We start from the raw sequence: 23,484 nt of genomic DNA on the forward strand, positions 1-23,484 counted from the left end.
TGGTTTATTTTTATGAGGTGGGTATGTGTGTGTGAATTCTAAAGCTTCGTCTCCATGATCTTTTCAGGAGAATTTTACTTCTTACTTTTAGCTATTTCAGTGGTCAATATAGTAAATCATTTCCTTCTCTCTTAGAAAAATAATTTCTGCCTAATTTGGGTTACATGTAAAATGAAACAGAAACATTAGCAAATATATTTAATGTGAGTCTATGCTTGCCCATTCAAACTGCCTAAACATCTAACAGGATTCTGTTTGCACTTTTTCTTGGCCCCATTATGTTCAAAATGTACAATGCCCTCTCAACAACAGTTTTCATTGCATGTAACGACTCTCAACTCAAGCAACTCAGATAGGGGTAGAAGGCAAAAGGTTTCCTCTTCCCCATTAGGAATCAGTAGTATAGTGTTTCTATGCATTAACGATAATCTGGAAAGGAAATTAAGAATACAATTCCATTCCCAGTAGAATCAAAAATAATAGAATACTTAGTAATTAACTTAACCAAGGCAATAAAAGACTTGTACAATAAAAACTATAAAACATCACTAATGGAAATTATAGACACTTAAATAAATGAAAAGACATCCCCTGTTCATGGACTGGAAGATGTAATATTGTTAAAATGTCAGTACTGCCCAAGGCAACATACAGATTTGATGCAATCTGTATTAAAATCCCAGTGATAATTTTTGCAGAAATAGAAAAATCCATCCTAAATTTTGTATGGAATACCAAGGGCCCTGAATAGCCATAGAATCTTTAAAAAGAACAATTTGGAAGACTCACACTTTATAATTTCTTACTACAAACTTACTACAAAGCTATAGTAATCAAGAAAGTATGGTGCTTGCAAAAAAGATAGACATAGGCTAATGAAATAAGATAGAGAGCCCAGAAATAAACCCTCACATATATAGTCAAAAGACTTTCAACAGTGGTGATGAGACCATTCAATAGAGAATGAATCTTTTCAACAAAGGTTTCTAGGAAAAGTAGATATCCATATGCAAAACTAAATAAATAAATTTGTACACTTTACACCATATACAAAAATTTATTTAAAATGGATCAAAGACATAAGAGCTAAAACTATACAACTCAGAAGAAAATGTAGGGAGGAAAACCTCTCTCTCTGTAATTACTCCCATTTCTGTCAAAGATAACAACAAGACTAATTCGTTCACAAATTAAGTTCATTTTCCATAAACTTGTTCTGATTATTCACATAAAAGCAGCAAGAATAGTGACTAACCATATAGATTCTTTCACTATTTGCTTTGCTGAAACTTTTTATAAGAATTTCAAAATAAACTCTTAAAAGCTTCTCCAAGCTCGGAAGCCAAACAGAGGATTTGCCATCAGACTTTACATATAGATTTGGGTGGATTTTCCTCTTTTTGAGATCTGCAAAATATCCTGAGGTTCCCAGGCCCGCCAGGAAGTGACCTTCCTTGCTCACCTGATAAGGCTACCAGGAACCCTCTAAACAGAATTGGCTGATTTTTCCAAGGGGCTTTATTGGTGCCAGAGTGTCAATCTTATGTCCTTAAAACTATCTGGTCATACATGAGTCTACATATGTCTCTCTCAAATAACACATTTCAGTCAAAGCCTTGGTAAATGACCAATGTTTCCAGTTGGGTCATGTTACAAGGAGAACAGATTCTTATTGCACTTATGCAAATAATTATATTGCCATGAAAATAAGAATATTCATCAAGAGTTTCTTTTCTTTGGCCATGCCCATGGCACGTGGAAGGTCAGGGGTCAAACCCATGCCACAGCAGTGACCTGAGCCACTGTAGTGACATCACCAGACCCTTAACCCTCTGCATTATAAGGGAACTCCAAGAGTTTCTTAATTCTGGAGGGATCAAGTAGGGAGAAAAAGTAAATGTTTCATCTTTGCTCACAAAGGTATAATTTACTAAATTGCTCTAAGTCATGGGTAGCTTAAGAGAAAAGAGAAAAAAATTTCCAGATTTAAGGAAAACATTAAAGAACCAACAATATTTCAAAGTCATAAAAATTATGATTCATTCAATCCCATGTAATTAATTCTTATTGATCTTGATCTTTTGTTAGCAGTTTTATGAATCTAGTTTTCCTTAGATTTCTTTTAATTCTTATTCGGTTCAGTGGTATGACCTGAAACTTATTGAAAACCTGTATTCTACAGTACTCCTCAGAGCCCTTCCTATGAATTTATCTGATAATGAAACACGTTTACAAAAGTCATCAAAGTAAAACAATAATTGTAAATAACAGAAGACTTAATAATGGCCAGAGTTGAAGACATGATGAGAGTTCATGACAATGCTACTGACAAGAAAGTTTGGTTATTTCCATGACATACATTCTAAGGTAAGAACTAGTGATAAAATATCCTTCTCAAGATATAACAGGGAGTTCCCTTTCTGGCTCAGCAATAGCAAACCTGACTGGTATCCATGAGAATGCAGGTTTGATTCCTGGTCTCACTCAGTGGGTTTAGGATCCAGTGTTGCCCTGAGTTGTGGTGTATGCCACAGATGAAGCTCGGATCCCACATTACTGTGGCTGTGGTGTAGGCTGGCAGCTGCAGCTGTGATTTGACCCCTAGCCTGGGAACTTCCCTATGCTGTGGGTGCAGCCTTAAAAAAAAGATGTATCAAATTTCTAGCAATATCGTATAATTTCTGGAATACTCATATACCTATATAAATATAACATTAAAAAGGCTTAGTATTACCTTATTTGACAGTCATTCCCATGTAATTTAACATATCAAATTAGCCTGATTAAACATCTCCCTTTTTTTAATAAATAGGAAAAATCTTTTGAGATGTTCCAGGGACCCTCTGGAAAATCCCAAGTTACTTTCAAGTCAAAAGACATCATTTAGAATTTGATTTGGGAAAGTTTGTCAAAGGGTTTGAACACTTGACTAAATAGGATCACAAATAATTATGGAACAATACTTATTTAATTAAAATGATAATAGGTTTTAAAGGCAAATATAGACGGTTACGTAGTTTTAAGTAAAATATAGCTCATATAAAGATTCAGTTAAATACTCAAAGATCTGATAAAGACAACATGAAGCACAGAAAATTATTTAGCAAAGCATAAAATCTTTGCTTCCTAGGTAGATTACTTGAATGGTTAAAAAAAAAAAAATCATAATATCTTATCAGGAGGAGACAAACAGTTCAGTAAAACTTGCCCTTTTAGTACATGAAAGAAAATTAAATTTTAGTTTTACATAAGCACACTATTGATATTAAAGCTTATTTTTAAAACCTTTGTGTTAACAATTCAGTTTAGCCAGCTTGATTACACAAGGTGACATTTTCTTCCTCTCGCTTTCCAACTTTTTATTTTCTTTTACTTTGTCCTTTGTTTCCCTTTTTCCCATTGTGAAATAACCAGCCTTACACTAGAATAAAATTACTTTTATTTCCTTAACAATAATGCATCTTCAATACCTTACACCTCTTTTAAACCCCAAAACACAACCTACTTTACTTGCACAGGGATTTTTTCTTATTAATTCTAGTAGTTTCAGTTACATATATTAATTAGAATTTTTTTTCTTGGAAACCTTAATTTCTAGTAAAAACCAAGAAGTTAGCAGTTTGAACTGTGTGTTATACCAGCACTCTTGGATTATGAATATAGTTAATAATTTCTGGAAACACATCTCTTCGTATTGAAACCTTTCAATGTGGTACATAATATGTTTATTAATAGACCCAAATATCTTTAGTTTATTTGGAATAAGAAGCCAAAAATAGATAAATATATGTTCAATAATTAATATTTCTGTGTTTTATCTTATTTGGAATTATCTAGACAGTCAATAAATTTCTAGCATTTAATAAAACTTAGCAAAACTCTAAGGGTGTAAGTTACCAAAGAGATTTGGGAAACTGTTTAAGTAGACATCATAAAATGTAATTATTATTGAAAAGTTCACTTAAAATTTTTTATCCCACTTCCATTTATTTGATTCACTTGTTCCCAACAGTGATTACTCATTATCTAGATTACTCATGAAAATTTCATGAAACATCAAAGCAGCCAGCCATCATTTTAAATTATTTTTCCTGTTTACAAATTTTGCAACAGAAATAACATGAAGTTAATTGACTAGTTAACCCAGGCAGAATAAAAGTTACATGTCTGTGTTATATTTAATGCTGACAACTCTGAAGACATACATATTTTAATCAAACCACAAACTTGAACTAACATTTATTTAGCAAATATTATCTCACATCACATGTGCTTAAAAACATTTGTGTTAGTTTCTATATTTCTCAGTTTTAGCAATACTTAATTCATAAGAGCTTAAGTTTAAGCCAATTAAACAGAGCTCATTTACAAACTGATTTTGGCAACACAATTCAGAAGCAGAAAAATATACACATATGTAGTATACGTTTATAGACATAAGTAAACATACAGACATAGACTTTATGGCTTTCATTCTAAAATTTTATCCATGTATAAGGTAGAATAAAATAACAGTCACAAGTTTATAAATAGCAATTATATCTCTATTGGACAGGACAAGTTAAGATTACCCTCTCAAATGACTAAAACTTTTTTACTAACATTTGTGCAGAAGACTTTTAAGATTTGTATTTGTCTTCAACAAGTAATCTTATGAATGCTATAGACTAGATTTAGGCAAGGAAAATCCATAGCAGTTTGTATTTTTCAAAGCCTCTCCTCCAGCGTTTTTTTTCCTTGAGTCTCAGGAAATTGGAAGCAGACCAGTGTTTTAGTTATTTACTCCCTGGGGTGTTTACATTTCAAATATATGATAAGATTTACATCTTCAAGGGATAGGGAAAGAATATAATTTTCTTTTTCTCCCAGGAGTTTTGGAGTTTACTTATTATCAGAGATCTAGGGTAATTACTATTTTATTTTTTTCTTCTTTTCCTTAAGCTCAGGACAGTGGTACTTTCAATGTCTAGATTTCTTAATTATATATGCAAATGCATGAAGATACATGGCAAAGGGTCTAAGTGGACTCTGAGTTGCTCTGGAGTTAAGCTTTCATTTTTCTAAAGATTCAAGTTGCCAGTCAAGTATGGATTATAATTCCTTTTTTTCTCCTGCATTCCTGAAAGCTATCTGCAGAGAAATGGGTAGCTGCTTTCATCATAATGCTTAGAGGCTGACTAATCCAGCCAGGCACACTATTTTAAATTTGCCTTTTTATATTTAAGAGAAGATTTCCTATTGAGAAGGAAATTAAAAGATTTCCGTGTTCTGGAGCTTGAGGGCTTAATGCAGGATGCCTTTGAAAAGTCTGCCTAAACCATTCTACAAAGGCCTTTGGATGCTCTCCTTTCTGAATGCAGAATTTAACCTTAGTCCAATTCATGTGAAATCCTCTATATTAGCAAATATAGTATATAATATTTAATTTGTAATGTATTTGCTAAGTATCAGCCTCCAGCTGATTCATTTCATGAGCATTTATAGCAGGGCCTGGGATGAATTCTGGTCATCTGTTTCCTTGGTGAGAAGGTTGTGAGCGGTCACTAATCTTTTTAATCCCTCCTTACATTTGGTAGGATCCACTGAAAGTGGAGGTACAAGGGACTTTGAACTTAAAAGATCTGTTTTTCAGGAGTTCCCGTCGTGGCGCAGTGGTTAACGAATCCGACTAGGAACCATGAGGTTGCGGGTTCGGTCCCTGCCCTTGCTCAGTGGGTTAACGATCTGGCGTTGCCGTGAGCTGTGGTGTAGGTTGCAGATGCGGCTCGGATCCCGCGTTGCTGTGGCTCTGGCATAGGCCGGTGGCTACAGCTCCGATTCAACCCCTAGCCTGGGAACCTCCATATGCCGCGGGAGCGGCCCAAGAAATAGCAACAACAACAACAAAAAAGACAAAAGACAGAAAAAGAAAAAAAAAAAAACAACTGTTTTTCTTCAGGGGATATGAATTCTTAGGAGCATTGTATAGAGGGAACTGAAGCTGGCTGAGCCTGATCATAGAGCCCTGGAAAGTAGGAGGAGTTGAAAGGGACAGCAAAGAGAGCCTTACTGTCTGTCCTGTGCTGCTTTTAAACTTCCTTCATGGCTTTCAGCATTTATATTAGCAACCTGTATACATGAGGCCAAGAGGCCAGAGTGTTCTCTATAAATCTTCTAGGGAAAGGGAAGTTAAAACAGGCAGTTGAATATTTAAGGGATTTTCTGGGGAAGGTGGAGGAATTTGGGGAGTGAAGGGAACTTGCTGAGGCAGTGGGGACAGATTTTTTAAAGGAGAATTGATGTTGGATGTGGTCTTTAATTTGTGTCCTAAATCTAATGTCTGTGCGTTCATTTGTTGAGAGAGTCAAATGTAAAGGCTAGCCATTACAGTCCTTTGTGTTCTCTTTTTAATGTGGTCTTTCCACAGGTACCAAGAAGACAGTCATTTAGAATGAGAGCTGTCTTAAAACATCTCTTTCTTTCAAATATGGCCAGTTCAAAGGATCCATTGTCTGGCCATTGATGAGTAGAAACTTATATTCATCTCAATAGTGATTCATACCAGTAAACCTTTTTATGGCTTAACTATGGATGCAAGAGGTATCTCAAAGCAGAGTGCAAAAGACATGACCTTCAGAAGATTCAGAAAGTTCAGCCCCAGAATTAGCCTAAGAAAGTAAAGACCTTTATTATCATAGGAAACAAAAACAGTGTAATGCAAACCATGTCCTCTCTCTCTCAGGAGAAGATATGCCCCTGTAGTCACAGACCTATTAATCCGTGAGTCCAAGCAGGCATTAGTAGAATGATGCCTAGCACTAACAAGACAATGAAGCAGTACTAACAAGACAACAAAGGCTGAGATGACAAAGGCCCCTTATGGGCTGGGACTCCTTGTGACAAATTCCTCTGAGAGCTGGCACAATTGAACAAAGAGAATCTGCTTGTGGCTTCATGTCTTGGAATCCAGTCTACTCAACTGGCCACCAAATGCAAGCTATTACTCGTACCCTCTGGCTGGCAGAAACTAGAAAATATTCTCACTGGTTACTAAGTCATGCTCTCAGGATTTAGAACAAGATGAAAGGAAAACCTCACCCAGTGTTGGGGTATTTTTTGTTGTTGTTGTTTTGTTTTGTTTTTAGGCACTTCCTATAGCATGTGGAAGTTCTCAGCCACAGCAGTGACAACACCACATCCTTAACCTGCTGCACCACCAGAGAATTCCCATTACCCAGTTTGTACATGGAGGACCCACAGCAAAGTTTGTCTAAATAGATGCCAGTCTGATGAAAAACCGTTAACTCACCAGTCTGTGAAGCCAACTTAAACAAGAGACATATAGAATCTATGCCTGCACTCTACCCTATGGTTTTTCTTCTTCTGATAAATAACACAAAAGACAGAGAAAAAGAAAAAGAAATGACTATCTCTTGGAGAAAAGGAATGGATAGAAAATAAGAGCACTCATAACAAGTCTTACCCAGAGTGGCTATAGCCAAGGAATTAATTCACACAATGTTTTCTGCTAATTTGAATTTAGAAAAAGGTAAGGATTCTTATCATTCTGACTTCTGCCAGGCCTGGCAGAAAAAGATCTGGGAGACTGATTTGGTAAGAATTCTTTTCTTCCGCCAGCACTTGTTAGAGGTCCAGGATCTCAGCTGCAGCAGCCACCAAAGTGAACCATGTCCAGCCTAAGAAGAGCCCCTCATTGGGCACCAAAACTTAAGAGGAGTAAAACTTTCCCTTTCTTCCATTCTAAACTCTTTGGCTAGTCTAATAATTAGTTGATAATTAAATTGACATAAGATTAACAGGAGAAAAACAAATGTAATTCTCTATGTATAGAAGCCCATAAAGATACGACACTCAAAGAAGTGACCAAAGCAGGTAGATTTTACACCTTTTAGCCAAAGAAACAATACATTTGTGGAGAACTGACAAGGCAGAGAGGTTTGGAGTTCAGGTAGCAAATTAGTGAAGTAATAAGCTTTATTGATACAGCCTTCTTGGCCCTCTGGCAATGAGAATGTCCTTTACCTTCTTGGTAGAGGAAGGGTACCTTCACATGGGACATTTATTTCCTCCTTTCAAGGAGACAAAAGAAGGTAAGAGGATCCTTCTTGCACCAGCTGTTTTCTTAATTTTCATTCAGAATAGCCAATATGCCATAGTGGTATATTTTGGGCTGGCGTATTCTGCTCTCCTTCAAAAACATAGGGCAGGAGTTCCCGTCGTGGCACAGTGGTTAACGAATCCGACTAGGAACCATGAGGTTGCGGGTTCGGTCCCTGCTCTTGCTCAGTGGGTTAACGATCTGGCGTTGCCGTGAGCTGTGGTGTAGGTTGCAGATGCAGCTCGGATCCCGCGTTGCTGTGGCTCTGGCGTAGGCCGGTGGCTACAGCTCCGATTCAACCCCTAGCCTGGGAACCTCCATATGCCGCAGGAGCGGCCCAAGAAATAGCAAAAAGACAAAAAAAAAAAAAAACATAGGGCAAAATCTTCACAACATGGATTTGGCAGTGATTTCTTGGCCATGACATCAAAGGCACAGGCAGCAAAGGAAAAGATAGACAAATTGAACTTTATGAAAATTAAAAACTTACATATCAAGGTACAACAGAGTGAAAAGACAGTCAATGCAATGGGAGAAAATATTTGCAAATCGTAAACCTGATTAGGGATTCATATCCAGAATATATAGAAAGTTCCTAGAACTCAACAACAACAACAAACCTGATTTTAAAATGGGCAAATGGCTTAAATAGACATTTCTCAAAAAAGATACCCAAATGGCCAATGAACACATGAAAAGGTGCTCAATATCACTAATTATGGGGGGAATGAAAATAAAAGCTGCAATTAGATGTGACTTTATACCCATTATGATGTCTACTATTAAAAAAAAGAAAAAACAAAATAATGTGTTCATGAGGATGAAGAGAAACTGGAACCCTTGTGTACTTTTGGTGATAACATAAAATGGTACAGCTTCCATGGGGAAAAGTATTGCTATTCCTCAAAAACTTAAAAATGGACTTACACTATGACCCACAACTCCATTCCTGGGTGTAAACTCAAAAAAGCTGAAAGTAGAGTCTTGAAGAGATATGTCTACACCCACGTTCATAGCAGCATTATTCACAATAGCTAAAACATGGAAGCAACCCAAATGTCTATCAACTGATAATGGGTAAACAAAATATGGCATACATAGAATGGAATATTATTCAGCCTTAAAAAAGGAATGAAATTCTGACTCATGTTTCAACATGAATGAACCTTAAGGACATTATGCTAAGTGAAATAAAATGGTCATGGAAAGAAAAATATTGTATGATTCCATTTCTATGAGGAATCAAAATTATAGAGAAGAAAGTAGAATGGTGGTTTCTAGGGCTGGAGGAGAAGAGTGTGTGTTATTGTTTAATAGGTATAGATTTTCAGATTTGTAAAATAAAGAGGTGTGTGTGAGAGAGAGAGGACAAGAGATGCATTTTCCAAATGCTGCAAGCTTAGAAGATAAGCTAGTTTTTTTTTTTTTTATTTACTAGAGTCACTTTTTAGGAAAATGCATACATTAGTAGGGGGGTTCTAGCACCCAATTCCCATGTGTAGAGGGAGGCAGTTTCCTTCATACCAATAAGCACTCCTCTGATGCCAGCTGGGTGTCCCACAATTAATTCTGAAACTATCTACCCAGGGATAGCATCAGATTCCACAGGTTAGGGTTCAGTCCTACAAGACTGCCTTCTTCCCCTCCCACCCCTACAATTCAGATGCCAGTCACAAGCCCATGTTGTAGCCTGTACTTTGACTGCCTGGCTATAAATCAGAGGTTGCCGTGACCTCCTCCATTACGGAACTCAGGGGAACATTTTACAAATTATGTTACCAGTTTATTATTAAAGGATGTTACCGAGGAACAGCCAGATGGAAGATGCAAAGGGCAGGATGTGGGGAAATGTCCCAGAGCTCCCATGCCCTCTCTAGGTGGGCCACCCTGCCAGCATGTCCACGTGTTCACCAACCTGGAAGCTCTCTTAACCCTGTCCATTGGGTGTTTTATGGAGGTTTCCTTGCATAGTCACAATTAATTAAATCATTGGCCACTGGCTATTGATTCAACCTCCAGCCCTTTGTCCCTCTCAGGAGGTTGGAGGTCGGGGGTTACCAAAAGTTCCAACCCTCTAATCATATGGTTGGTTCTTCTGGCAAACAGCTCCCCATCCTCAGGTTACCTGAGGGCTTTTGAAAAGTCACCTCATTAACATAACAAAAGACTTTTATTGGTCTTGGCACATGAGATTCCGAGGGTTTTAGGAGCTCTGTGCCAGGAAGAGGTTAAAGACCAAATATGTATTTCTCATAAATCTTAATATCACATACTTCTTTGTAACAGTGGTCTAGGACTCTATAGTTCTTTCAGTTTTCAGGAGAGGGATTTCTTCATTGCTTTTATAAGAAAGCAGCTAGATGTGAAAAAGAGGAAAAGGTGCCAAATGATTCTAAAAGTGGCTCTAGACTCTGTTGGGTCATATAGTAAAACAAAAACATACAGGATGGATCTTCCTAAAACTAGAAGCATAAACCAAAGACTATGTCTACTTTTTTCCTTAAGTCCATTTAGGTTTTATGTGACCTCCCCCAGCATTTCTAGACTTGCGTCCTGCCCCATCCTTCTTCTTTTCCCATCTCAACACTCGCCTTCCCACTTTTTCTTCTCTGCCTGCACAGAGGTCTCCTAACACAGTAGGTAGAATAAAGGCCCTCAAAGATGTCCATGGCCCCATCCCTGGAACCTGCAGATTGTTATGTTATATGGCAAAGGGGAATTAGTTGCAAGTGGAATTAAGGTTGTTAATCAGCTGACCTAAACATAAAGAGATTAACCTGGCTTAAAAGGGTGGGCCCAGTGTGGTTATAATGGTTCTTAAAAGTGGAAGAAGCCACAGAGGAGAGTCAAAGAGAGAAGTGACTACAGAAGAGGTCAGAGTGATGCAATGTGAGAAGGACTCAACTCACCTTTGTTGGGTTTGAAAATGAAGGAAGAAGCCAAGGAATGCTGGCAGTCCTTGGAAGCTAGACAAGGAAAAGAAACATTTTTCCCTTAGACCTTCAGAAGGAATAAAGCCCTGCCAATATCCGGATTTGAGCCCAGTGAGACCTATGTCAAACTTCTAACCTCCAGAACTGGAAGATAATAAATTTATATTCTTTAAGCCCCTAAATTTGTAGTAAGATGTTATAGCAGCAATAGAAAACTCACTTTCCGGAGTTCCTGGCACCTACAGCTCCGATTAGACCCCTAGCCTGGGAACCTCCATATGCCACAGGAGCGGCCCCAGAAAAGGCAAAAAGACAAAAAAAAAAAAAAAGAAAATTCCCTTTCCGTCTCAGCCTCTTCAGGACAGCCACAGCTTTTTCCAGGAAACATAAACAAGCATTAGGACATAGACTTTCCTAGATGCTGAAATGCAAATAGTAGGTCATTTAATCAGTTGATGGCTGATCTGTTAGTCAACCACAGAGAAGCCCTTAATACTGGTGGTATAAACAAAATGGGTGCTTATTTCTCTTCTTATAGATGGGAGCCATTTCCCAGCTGGCATGGTGGAGCTACAGTTCAGTAAGGAGCCAGCTCCTTCTTGCTCATCCTGGAGTATAGCCTATAGGTTCAAAAAGGAGCTTTAGGGTCAACATGACTACCTTCCATGCCAGTAGTAGGAGGAAGGGGAGGCAAAGGGCACATCGCTTCCCATCAAGGACGTTTCTGCTTATGTCTCATTGGCCAAAACTTAGTTGTATAACCATACCAAGCTGCAAGGTAGCTTGGCAGTGTATCTTTCAGCAAAATATCCCCAACTAAAATTCAGGGTTCTGAGGTCTCTGTTAAAAAGAAAAACAATTAATAATACCAATGAAGAAGACGAAAAGGGGTATTGAAAGCAAGCTGTGGTTTCTAAGCCAAGGTTGCTAAATGATCTGGTTCAGATTCAAGGGCAGGAGTATAGCTGGCCACATTCCCAAAGCTCCCTTAGGCCCAGGAAGCTTTTAGAAATTCTGTAATAGTCTATATTCTAATGTGGTAAATTCTAGTTTGGTGGAAACATCACCTTCACAGAATAGTATCCAGAGGCTTATAGATCATGGCTACTTCCAAATTTGGATGAATGAAAGGTTAGTCTACTCTACTAAAGAGGTAATCAATACTCTCTCTTGGTCCTATGAAGTTTTGTAAGGCTCTTAGATGTTCCTTTGACTTGGGACATATGATTTCCCTATGGGGCTGAGATGGTTGTGTCCCTAACCATGCTTTTTTTATTTTTAAATGCAAGATGCTCAAGCATTTGATTGTAATCTTCAAGCATTTGAAAGTAACTTGAAAGTTGTGGTCTTTGTGACTTCATAACTCTTTGTCTTCCTTCCCATTTCAAATAAATTGAAGGAACTGTTAATTATCTTCCAATTTATACTCTAAATGTTGTTGGGCTTGCTTTTGCACTATTCCTTATAAAATAACACTGTCTATGAAGGGACCTCTTTGTTTACAGAGAGTTATGCCTGATTTCTCCTTTTGTCTCAAAGAACTGCATATCAAGAAATGGCAACCAAGGAAGATAATTTATAGACATTTGCTTTTTTGATAATATAAATTGTTTCTTGATTTTAGTGGATAAGTAAAAATCTATGGACTGAACTTACCATGGGTTATTCTCCCTTGTCCAGCTTTTCTGAGTGTCCTCTTTCCTTTTTGAGATGGTAGCCTGATCCTACTTTATCCCTAGATAAAAATATTCCTCCAAGCTAGCAGAAGTCAGGGTTTTTAATGTAATGTTTTCAGAACAAGATTCAACCAGTGTTGACTGAAGCAGTGTCTAATGCTTCTCATTTTGGGGGTCATGCACTCTAGTTAAATTGCAGCTCTCAGATATTGCTTCACTATTAAGTGTCAGTGACCTCAAGAGTTATGTTTACACAGATAGTCCTAGAATAGCATATAGAACCATGACATGGAACCACACCTGATCAGCACGTTGGGGAAATGGGCACCAAAAATAAAATAGGATACTTTCTGAGATGAACACCAAGAATAAAGTGAGAAGGTGGGTCACTGAGAAATGAAATTGGGATAAGACTTGAAAGGAGTCAGGGGGGCAAGAATAGGATAGGGGGTTTGGCAAAGAAACCATCTCAGCATGTACATAGGTACAAAACTCCACCCTGTAAACATTTATGTTCCATTTCCACACTGATAAAAATATTAAGTTTGTTGTATTTAATTTAGAATACTACTAATGAATTCACTGGAGCAATGAACAATTAAACATAGCACCCTCCTCCCCTTGGCATTATAGATTGCTTCTGAAGAATTATGAGTCAAGTGATTGGTTGTGAATCAAGCCATATATCAAATAGAGTGGAAAGAGAGGACTGTTTAAAAGGATGGTGGATAAAGAACACACAAAAAAGCCGCACCTCCTACTGCAGCATCTCTGCAGTATAATAGATGGAGATTCTTGCAGTTAACCAGAAAGTCAAATTTGGGCCCATGGAGAGAGCATTGTAAACTTAGTGTCTTCAGTCTTGAAGGATCATATAATTTACCATCCCTGCCTCTCCTCACCTTTTATTCCTCATCCTCTGAGGGGACGTAACACAGTGTATGATAATAGCAGTACCCAGTTGTGTATATAGATAACAACAATAATAATGCTTACTGCCACTCTTACCATTTTGAACTTATTTCATAAATTAAGGTAAATTTAACAATTTGCTTTCTCGGTGTGGTAGTACATCTTATCTAATTTGATGAACAAATCAAATTCTTTTTCTCCTGATAAGGCATGGAAGGGCAGAGGTAGGGAGCTAGAAAAGCAAACCTCTTCTGATCTCTCTGCCCCTCAGACTTGGTGCTGGATTGGGGAGGTGGATGGTTGGAGGAGGCTGGTCTGACTACAGCCATTCTTTTGAGATCCCCCATTTACGATGAACTTGCACATTTGGCAGCTCCTGAATTCCCTGATGGATTTTCCCTCCTTGTTTTCTTTCCTAGTGTGTCTGAAAAACCCACCCAGCATTCCAATGGCCAGCAACAATACCGCCAGCATAGCACAAGCCAGGAAACTGGTAGAACAGCTGAAGATGGAAGCCAACATCGATAGGATAAAGGTAAGGATGGCATAACCCACACAGCTCAGCCAGCTGTGATTGTAAGGAATGTGACTTGCAGTCTTGTGTCATTTGACTGCTCTTCAATGGAGAGCGATGAAACCGGCTGGTGGTAATGAAGCCATGGTGGGAGAGAAACCTAATGATTAGGCAAAAGTTCCTTTTTCTAATGTGTCTTTGCCTTCTTTGAATGTCCCCAGAATATAAGGATAGTATAAATTTAAACTGGTTCTTCACGTAGAATTCAAAACAAAATGTAGGCTAATGGCTGAGTTCTTACCAAGGGATTTGGAAAAGCTACAAAACATAGCAGTCTACCAGTTCACCTCTCCGACCTGGTAAAGACCCCTTTGTCATTTGGGTTTTAATATTTTCGGTCCTGATATAGGTTCTAATTTCTCATGTCTGTCTTTCATGTCTAGTTCTTCTGTTTACCCTTGCAGCTTTATTATTATTTTCTTTTTATACCTTTGGATTCTTTTCTTGGAAACACAAATACCACACACAGTCTCCCCAAGAAGTCAAACAGCATAGAGATTTAATGGGAGTTAATAGTCTACTTTTTTTCTCTCACTCCCCAGACCTAACCTGACAGTGTTGCCTTAACTTAGACCTAGCATATTGAGCCAGGACTTTAAATCCACACCTTTTGTTGGCAGATTTTCGATGTACATTGACCCACACAGTGTCATTATTAGCTAAGAACGACTGCAGGATGGTAAAATAAATTTTTGTCTACTGTCAAAGCTTCACTTCCCCAGAAGACCCAAGCATGTTATGAAGTGGAACTCAGAAATAGATCTCATTTTATTAAAATTAGAACATTTTTCCAAATGCCTTTTTTAAACTAGAAGATTTTTTTAAACTAGAAGATTTTTCCTTTTTTATCCACAACTGACTCAGCAACCTGAACAATCCAGCCCTCTTTTGGAACATGCTTCTCGGGCAAGGGTCAATAAATTATGGGTCATGAGCCCAATCCAGCCCATTGCCTGTTTTTGTCAGTAAGGTTTTGTTAGAAAACAGCCCCACCCATTTTACATCTTGTCTATGGTTACTTTCACAATGCAGCATAGCAGAGTGGTTGCAACAGAGACCATGGGGCCCACAAAGCCTAAAATTTTTATTCTCTGGCCATTTAGAGAAAAATTTTGCTGTCCCCTGATCTAGAGCAGTGGTTCTCAGCCCACCTGTATATTCAAACCACCCAGGCAATTCTATAAAAGGACCAATTCTAAGTCCACACTGTAGATCAATTAAATTAGAATCTGTTATGGTATGATTCAGGCATCAGCATTATAATTATTATTATTTATTTACTTTTTAGGGCCATATCCACGGCACATGGAGGTTCCCAGGCTAGGGGTCCAATCAGAGCTGCCTCTGCCAGCCTACACCACAGCCACAGCAACACCAGATCTGAGCCACGTCTGTGACCTACACCACAGCTCACGGCAATGCCAGATCCTTAACCCACTGAGCAAGGCCAAGGATCAAACTTGGATCCTCATGGATACTAGTTGGACTTGCTTCTGCTGTGCCACAACAGGAACTCTGAGCATTATTTTTTAAATTATTAGTTAGTGTCAGGTTGAGAGCCATGATCCTATGGGAAGGGCTTTGCTTCTTATAACTCCCATGAGGTCTGTGCTAGAGCATGAAGGGAGAGCTGGTCTTCTTCCAAGAGTAAGCTGAGCAAATATCCATAAACATTGTCCCATCTGTCCTGAATCTCTTTTGTAAAACTTGAGTCTCAGTAATGGGCCACAAAATGTAACAGCTTCTTCTTTCTTGCAATAGCTTTATTTCTCTTTATTTATGAATGTGATAAAGGGTCCTCACCATTGGTCTTGAGCCTTTATTACCTTCCTCTTCTCATTTTTTACCTTTGCCTCTTCTTTTTTATTTCCTTTCTAAAAAAAAAAAAAAAGTACAACGTGGCAAGTGGGCATAGTACTTGCTAGAGAAGTGAGGTGGCCCAAGCCCAGACATTGTAGCATCAAAAAGAGTCATTCATTTCTTTTCTTTCTTTTTTTTTTTTTTTTTGACAAGGGTAGGTATTGCCCATGGACCTTCTGGAAAATATCGATTTGCCTTTAGAGGTGGCCCAATTAAGATAGAAGTGTTTGTAGAGCGTTCCCGTGGTTGGCATTTTCTGTTGTGCCCAGCATCCCCAGGCCCATCCATGAAGGAGGATGTGATAGTGTTGGTGATGATGAAAAGCTGACAGTGGGAGGAACAGGAAGAAAAAAGATCTTTTCAGCCATAGGTCAAGGCTTCATCACCTCTCACCTGAATTACTGACCGCAGGGAGCTCTTAGCTGATTTCTGCAGCCTCCTCTCAACCTCAGCTCCATCCCTGTCATCAGTTATACTCTATGGTGCTGCCAAAGACAACTTTCTAAAGGAAAACATCTTTAGGTTTCTCTCCTACTGAAGATTTTTGTCATGATTCCCATCACTTGTAAAATGAAATTCAAACACTTTATCAGCATATGCAAGGTCCTTCTGGCCCCTGCCCCTCTTTTCAGCTTTGTCCTCTTTCTCCCCTCCCCCACCATGCCATTTGGACCATTTTTAATTTGATGGAATTAAAAATGCCTGGAACCTTCACTTTCTTGTCTCCTACATTTGCTTTATCAACTCCAATGACTTCTTGAAGACTTAATCATCATATCATTTAAGAAGCTTTCTCAGTCCTTCACTGTAGGATTGGATTTTGGCTAATTCTCAAATATTCATTTATTCCTTTTTCTAATAAATATTTTATTGAGCACTTTCTAAATTGTCAGGCCTGGTTAGGTCCTGGTGATACAGAGCTTGAGAAAGATGAAGCAACTATTCTTGCTCTCAGAAATCTCCTAATCTAGTGAGGGGTTACCCCCAAAATGAACATGACCTATTATCAACACAAATGCTATCCCAAAAGCACAATTACCAAATAGCATCAGAAAGAAGCCAACACTATACCCTGATTCCCTTTGTATACTACTTTTTTTTTTCTTTTTCTTTTTAGGGCCGTACCTGTGGCATATGGAGGTTTCCAGGCTACGGGTCAAATAAGAGGTGCAGGGGCCTACACCACAGCCACAGCAACGCTTGATCTGAGCATCGTCTGTGACCTACACCACAGCTAAGAGCAACGCCAGATCCTTAACCCACTGAGTGAGGCCAGGGATCGAACCCACATCTTCATGGATCCTAATCGGGTTCATTAACCACTGAGCCATGAAGGGAACTCCTGAAGAGACCAAATAAATCGATATTAAAAACGAAAGCATTAACCTAATCACCTTAACTGTGAATGATTGCCTTCCTAGGTGATGTCACTTTCAAATCTCTGGTGTCCTCTTGACGTCATTAGACCTGAAATTGTTGGAAACACAGCAGCAGCCTGTATTTTAGCATTTGTTCTGCATATCAGAGCCAGGTCGGCATGCTGTGGTGAAGCGTCAGATTATTTTTAGTTTAGCTCCTGGATAAAACTGCCACTGGGTTGCCACTGGGTTGTCAGCTAGCTGGGCGAGGCCTTGGTGATCTGTCTTTCAGAGTCTCTTCCAGGCTTCTGAGCCCTCGGGCTTCTCCACCTTCTTTCTGCCCATGAACCTGTCAGTGAGAAGGGGCTGCTCTCTCAGGATCCCACGTTTGTGATTTTCCAGGGCAGTGATCTCTTCCAGCTCTAAAGGCAGCGGTAGCTTTCTGTGCACCAGGCAGAGCCTAAGGCAACTAAGGCAACAAGGAAAAGGGCACAGCTGACACTGGAGCTATCGAGGGTCCCTAAAGCAGGGTGTGGCCATAACCCTCCTGTGGCCTGCAGAATAACTTGAGCTGCTTAGAGTAAGTAGCCTAAGGTACTGGGACTGAGGAGCATGTTCATTTTAAACCTTATTTCCTATCCCTGTGCATCACAGATCCTGGGAGATTTGGGCTAATGAACCCATTATCTGTTCATAAGCCTCAGGCATATATAAATGATACTCCCAGCCTCTCTGTGTTTCTTTGTTAGCTTTTCACTGAAGGACAGAAAGTAAAGAGAAACCAGAAGAAGCCAGGGAGGGCTCTCAGGAGAGGGACAGAGAGGTTGTGAAGACTGTGACACTCAGATGTCTGAAACCACAAGATACCCTGATGTTGAGCAAAGGCCAATGAGAGAGAAAACTTGTCCTGAGAGTGGCAGCCACGAGAGCACATCTAAAAGCAAAGGACAGTAGGGCTGTGTATTTATCACTATATTAGGACCCTGGACTTCTAATAATAGAAACCTACCCCAAGTTGGCTTGAGCAGAAAGAAGGGATTGATTATAAAAGATACTGGGGATAACAACATGGTCCTGCTGTACAGCACAGAGAACTATATCCAATTTTTTAATTTTTAAAAAATTAAAGTACAGGTGATTTACAGTGTTGTGACAATTTCTACTGTACAGAAAAGTGACCCAGTCATTGCTCTACAGCCGAAATTGTCACAACACTGTAAATCACCTTTACTTTAATTTTTTAAAACTTAAAAAAAAAAAAAGATACTGGGCATCTCAGTATCCAAGAGCAGTAGCTGCGTAAGCAGGGCAAGTGGGGAAAGTGAGAACTGGAAGGCCATTGTGAACTATGAGGAGTGCTCTGTGACATGCTTCTGCTTCTGTCTGTGTGTCTGCCTCTTTCTTTTTCTGGGAGGAATAGATTTCTTAGCTGCCTGTCCCATATGGCAGGCTCAAGGTGGCTTCCCATGGCTCCCAGGATCACATGTCACACTTTCAGCTCCATGAAGAAAAAGATAGATTCATATATGTAACCCCTTTTAGTCTCACTTCTATATTCCTAGAGTTGGTATATTTGTTCTACCAAGAGTGGGCCATCTACAGCTTCAATCAGCTGACCTTAGCCTTGAACCATGTCATGTAAATATGGCTCCTGGGAACTAGCCCACACATATGAATGGGAAGGGGGCAAACAGTTGAGGGGTGAGAATCACTGCAATCTATAAGGATACCTATTAACAGAGGGCGTTGTTGACATCATGAATAATGTAGATATAAATGCAAAAGAAAGCCAAGGCAAGGCGCATCAGTGAAATGATTGCTTCTTAACTAATTGGATGCACCTTAAATTGGCCCCATATAAAAATGTCACACTTATTTTTCATTTCTCCCAAATGGTTTCAGTAGACCTTTCCAGCTGACTTTCCTCACTGTCTCAGGAATACGCTATGCAAATTCCCACCTCTCTGGTTATTCTAGGTCTCTCACTGAGAACATCCTTCCCCTTCATTTTTTTCCTGTCTATTATAGACTAAATGTTTATGTCCCTCCCAAAATTCATATGTTAAAGTCCTAACACCAAATATGATAGTATTTGGATGTGGGGCCATTTGGAAGGTGATTAGGTCACGAAAGCAGAGCCCTCAGGAATGGGAGCAGTGCTCTTATTAGACTTCAGAGAGCTCCCTTGCCCCTTCCACCATGTAAGGGTTTAAGCAAGAAGATGGGCATCTATGAACCAGGAATTGAGCCCCTCAGTGGACACAGAATCTCCCATCACCTTGACCTTAGACTTCCTAGCCTCTAGATCTATGAGAAATAAATTTGTTGTTTACAATCCACCCATTTTTTTTGTACTTTGTTACAGCAGCCCAAATGGACTAGGACTTTATCCAAATCTTACTTCTCTATTGTGTATCAGTTTAAATCCCTTCTTGCTCATGAATCTTTTTTTTTTTCCATTCTGATCATACTGACTAGTCAATTTACTAATTAGTTTTCCCCTCATTAGATAAATTTTTCAAACTAGACCACATAGTCCTCAATGTCAAAGATTTTGTTATCTGGGAGTTCTTGTGGCTCAGCAGATTAAGAACCCAAACATAGGGACTGTGAGGATGTGGGTTTCGATCTCTGGCCTTGCTTAGTGGCTTAAGGATCCAGCCACAGCTGCAAGCTGCGGTGTAGGTCACAGATGGGGCTCGGATCCTGTGTTGCCTGAAGCTCCAGTTCAACCTCTAGCCCAGGAACTTCCATATGCTGCAGGTGTGGCCCTAGAGAGAGAGAAAAAGAAAAAGAGAATAAAAGGATGCCTGCTCTAGGGACAGGCATGGAGAAATAAAGAGGGGCAAGAAAAGAAAAGGGTTTTTTTTTTTTAAAGATTTTTGTCATCTACTTGGTGATGAGATGTACAGGCAGTCAGGAAGCATTTTTTTTTAGTGGCTAGCTTTATGTTCATGTACATGACATATAACATGACATTAGGAACTATATTCCTCATGACATTTCCAATTACTCTTATGGTTTGAGAAATTCCAAACGTGAATGCCACTGGCCAAATAAAACCATGGTCAGAGGAGAAAATTCAGTGAAATACCAAAGAAATTCAATGAATTGATGAGAATAGATCATTTTAAGGATAGCATTTTTCATGTCAAGTGAATAACAAGAATTTATAGTGTATCCCTCTTTTGAGAAGAGTTCAATATAAAAGAACAGACTGGTTTTCATATCTGACAAATACATATACTTGAACCACATATAAACATTTCTAATAATGGAAGCATCTTTCTGACAGTTGACTCCTAATACATTGGAACTGAACTTCAGGGAAAGCTATACTGAGAAGGGGGCCAGTTAGACATGATGCTTCATTCTAGAGAGGGGATGTATATCCTAGGATTGGGTCTTTTCAGGTATTTTTCCAGCTTTTGAATCCAAAGTTTTAACATCTTGTCTCTGAAATGCTTGCATCCAATTTGTTGGAAAGAATGATATTCAACCTTCCTTATAGGCTAATTGAGTGTATTTTCAGGGTTAATAAAATAGGTATAGTAATCGAGGACTTACTGAGGAAAGGGCTGTGCTCAAGGAGAGCCAGTCCTAATTCATTTGATTTGCTGAAAGTTGAGTGAAAAATTTAAATTGAACTCAGGTATACATTGATAATTGAGCATAAAACTTCATTTTTTATGAAGATTGATACAATTTTTAAAATTCAATAGGTATTTGTTAAGCACCAAGTGTATTCTTAACCTTATGAATTATACCTGGGAGCTAGAGAAGCAGTACTGTTAAACCTTAATAATTCGAAATCCCTAGGAAACAAATTTTCCAAATAGCCTAATTTTCAGCCCAGATGAAGCTCTTTCTTTTTCAAAATGTAACTATTTTGTATAATAATTTCAAGTGTCTTTCTTTTTTTATTGAGTAAATTACATATCAGGTACTTTTCTTGATAACTCTTGAAAGTCTTTCTATTTCCTTTTTAAAAAAAATCCTATTGATATGTTATCATCAGTTTAATGTCTCCTTGGAGAAACTGGTGGGGGAAGATTTTTGAGAATGCTAACACTTTTTTGACAAATTAAAAATAGTAGCTATTAAAAAATTTTTTAATTAAAAAAATGAGTTCCCTGGTGGTGCAGCAGGTTAAGGATCTGGTGTTGTCACTGCTATGGCTCAGGTCAAATAGTAGCTATTTACCCATACAATTGTAATTTCTCTAGCATCACAATCAAAGTTTGATCCTGAGTGCTCTTCACAATCAATGTGGGAAGATCCTTTAGACTCACCCTTGGCCGCCGGGTGAGTCACTGCAGGGTGGCAGTGATGCAGGCACCCTGATGACCTGGGACATCATTGTAATGTGGGTGCTTTCCATTTCTGACATTCCTAACCTTGCTCACCCAAGCACCTCTCATGTTTTCAGTACAAATCCAAGGCATAGCAAAGAATACTGAGGTTCCTGCTGAATCTCCTAAGGCTCAAAGCAGATATTTTCATTGTTCCTTACTTGAATTACATAATAATGATTCAGAGAAAAAGAAAGGCTTTAAAGTAGCCAGTAGCTTTTGACCTGAGTCAAAGACCTTTTTAGATACATGTCAGGTCATCTCTCCTAGTTTGAAAATTTTATGATCTCTTCCCAGAGGTGTGGCAGGTTTTTTTGCCTTCAACCATCTTGCCAGACTTGTGACAGGCAACTTTTGATGTTCACAGTGACATCTCATTTTAAGCCTCCACCCCAGTGGGATCTTTGAAGTCCTTTTAAGCAACAAATTAAAGTTGTCAACCTTGAATGGCCACATTAATGACTCAACTGAGGAGTATTGAATGATTGATGCCCTTAACACACAGATAACTTCCCACCCACCTAGGCAGTGACCACTTGTCAGTGTTTCTTGGCCTGATGGCTTGCAAACATTTTGCAACATTAATTTTAAGATATTTGTCAATTTCAGGAGGTATTGGAGGTGGAGCTAGAGCCTTATATACTGTTTAAATTCCTAGGTCTGTTTTTTATCCTTCCTGACAATTGCTTCTTCTCAGAGCTGTCAGGGCATCTGCCTAGAGTTGGTTCCTATTCTTTTTCAGAGCGTGAAATCACCTTGGGACTCTCTAGAGTGCCCCTTCTCTTACTTCCTGGGGCTCAGCCCCAGTCTTGTTTGGCAAGGTTGCTGGGAAGCTGAGTTTCAGCAGTTGTCAATCTGGGGAGATTCTTACACTTATCAAAAGTAAATTCCTCCACTGCACATCACATCTCATCTCATAACATCTCCCTAATTGGGGACACACTCCAGTAGGTCACTGCCCATTCTGAATCACCAGTTTTGGTTCTCTATTCATCATTTCCATCAGTGTTCAGACATAACCTTTATTTATTTCCATCTTAAATAAAACATAAATTTCTTCTCTTGAACTCCCCACTTCCTCCTCCAACAAAGGAGTGTCACTCTGCTTGGCAGTGTTTGTTTGCTCTGCTTGGCACTGTCACATCTCGAAAGAGTTGTCTGTAGTCATTGTTTCTACTTTCTCTTTTACCTTTCTTTGGAAAAAATTATTTTTACTCTGGAAATAATCTCAAAGGCACAGAAGAGTTTCAAGTACCCTGCGGAGAATTTTGTTTGCCCCTGAACCATTTGAGAAAAGTTGTCAGCAGATGCCCTAGCACCTCTGCATACTTTAATATTTCCTACAAGGAAAAACATTTTTCTACACAATCAAAATAGAATTATCATATATAATTAATATTGATACAGCACTACCTTCTACTCCTCAGAACCCATTTAGATATTGCAAATCATCCCACTAATATCCCTTTTAGCAAAAGAACCCAGGTTAGAGTCATGGGTTGCATTTAGCTGTCCTATCAGGCACAGTTCCTTAGACTGCCTTGACTCTCATGGCCATGACATTTTTTGAAGGTTATAGGCAGTTGTTTTATAGAATGGCACTCATTCTGGGCTTGTTTGACATTTCTCAATGATTTAATTAAAGTGACAAGACTTTGACATTAATGTCATAGAACTAATTCATCTCACTGTTCTATCAGTGGTACATGATTTCAAATTGT

General features: G+C 38.8%; 1 protein-coding gene across 7 annotated transcripts in view; it reads left to right on the forward strand.

The window, feature by feature from the left end:
* Window positions 1–23,484, forward strand: part of GNG2 (G protein subunit gamma 2) — a 137,016-nt gene that overhangs the window by 92,785 nt on the left and 20,747 nt on the right. For 6 of the 7 annotated variants that reach the window (XM_047767324.1, XM_047767328.1, XM_047767329.1 and 3 more), the window contains one exon: window positions 14,039–14,154. In XM_047767324.1, the coding sequence (XP_047623280.1) occupies window positions 14,068–14,154 (87 nt within the window). In that variant the 5' untranslated portion in view covers window positions 14,039–14,067. Of the gene's footprint in view, window positions 1–14,038; window positions 14,155–23,484 lie in introns of those variants that run through there. The other variant, XM_047767323.1, reaches the window with a different exon arrangement.

Source organism: Phacochoerus africanus, chromosome 2 (genome assembly GCF_016906955.1).
Source record: "Phacochoerus africanus isolate WHEZ1 chromosome 2, ROS_Pafr_v1, whole genome shotgun sequence".
Lineage (NCBI taxonomy): Eukaryota > Metazoa > Chordata > Mammalia > Artiodactyla > Suidae > Phacochoerus > Phacochoerus africanus.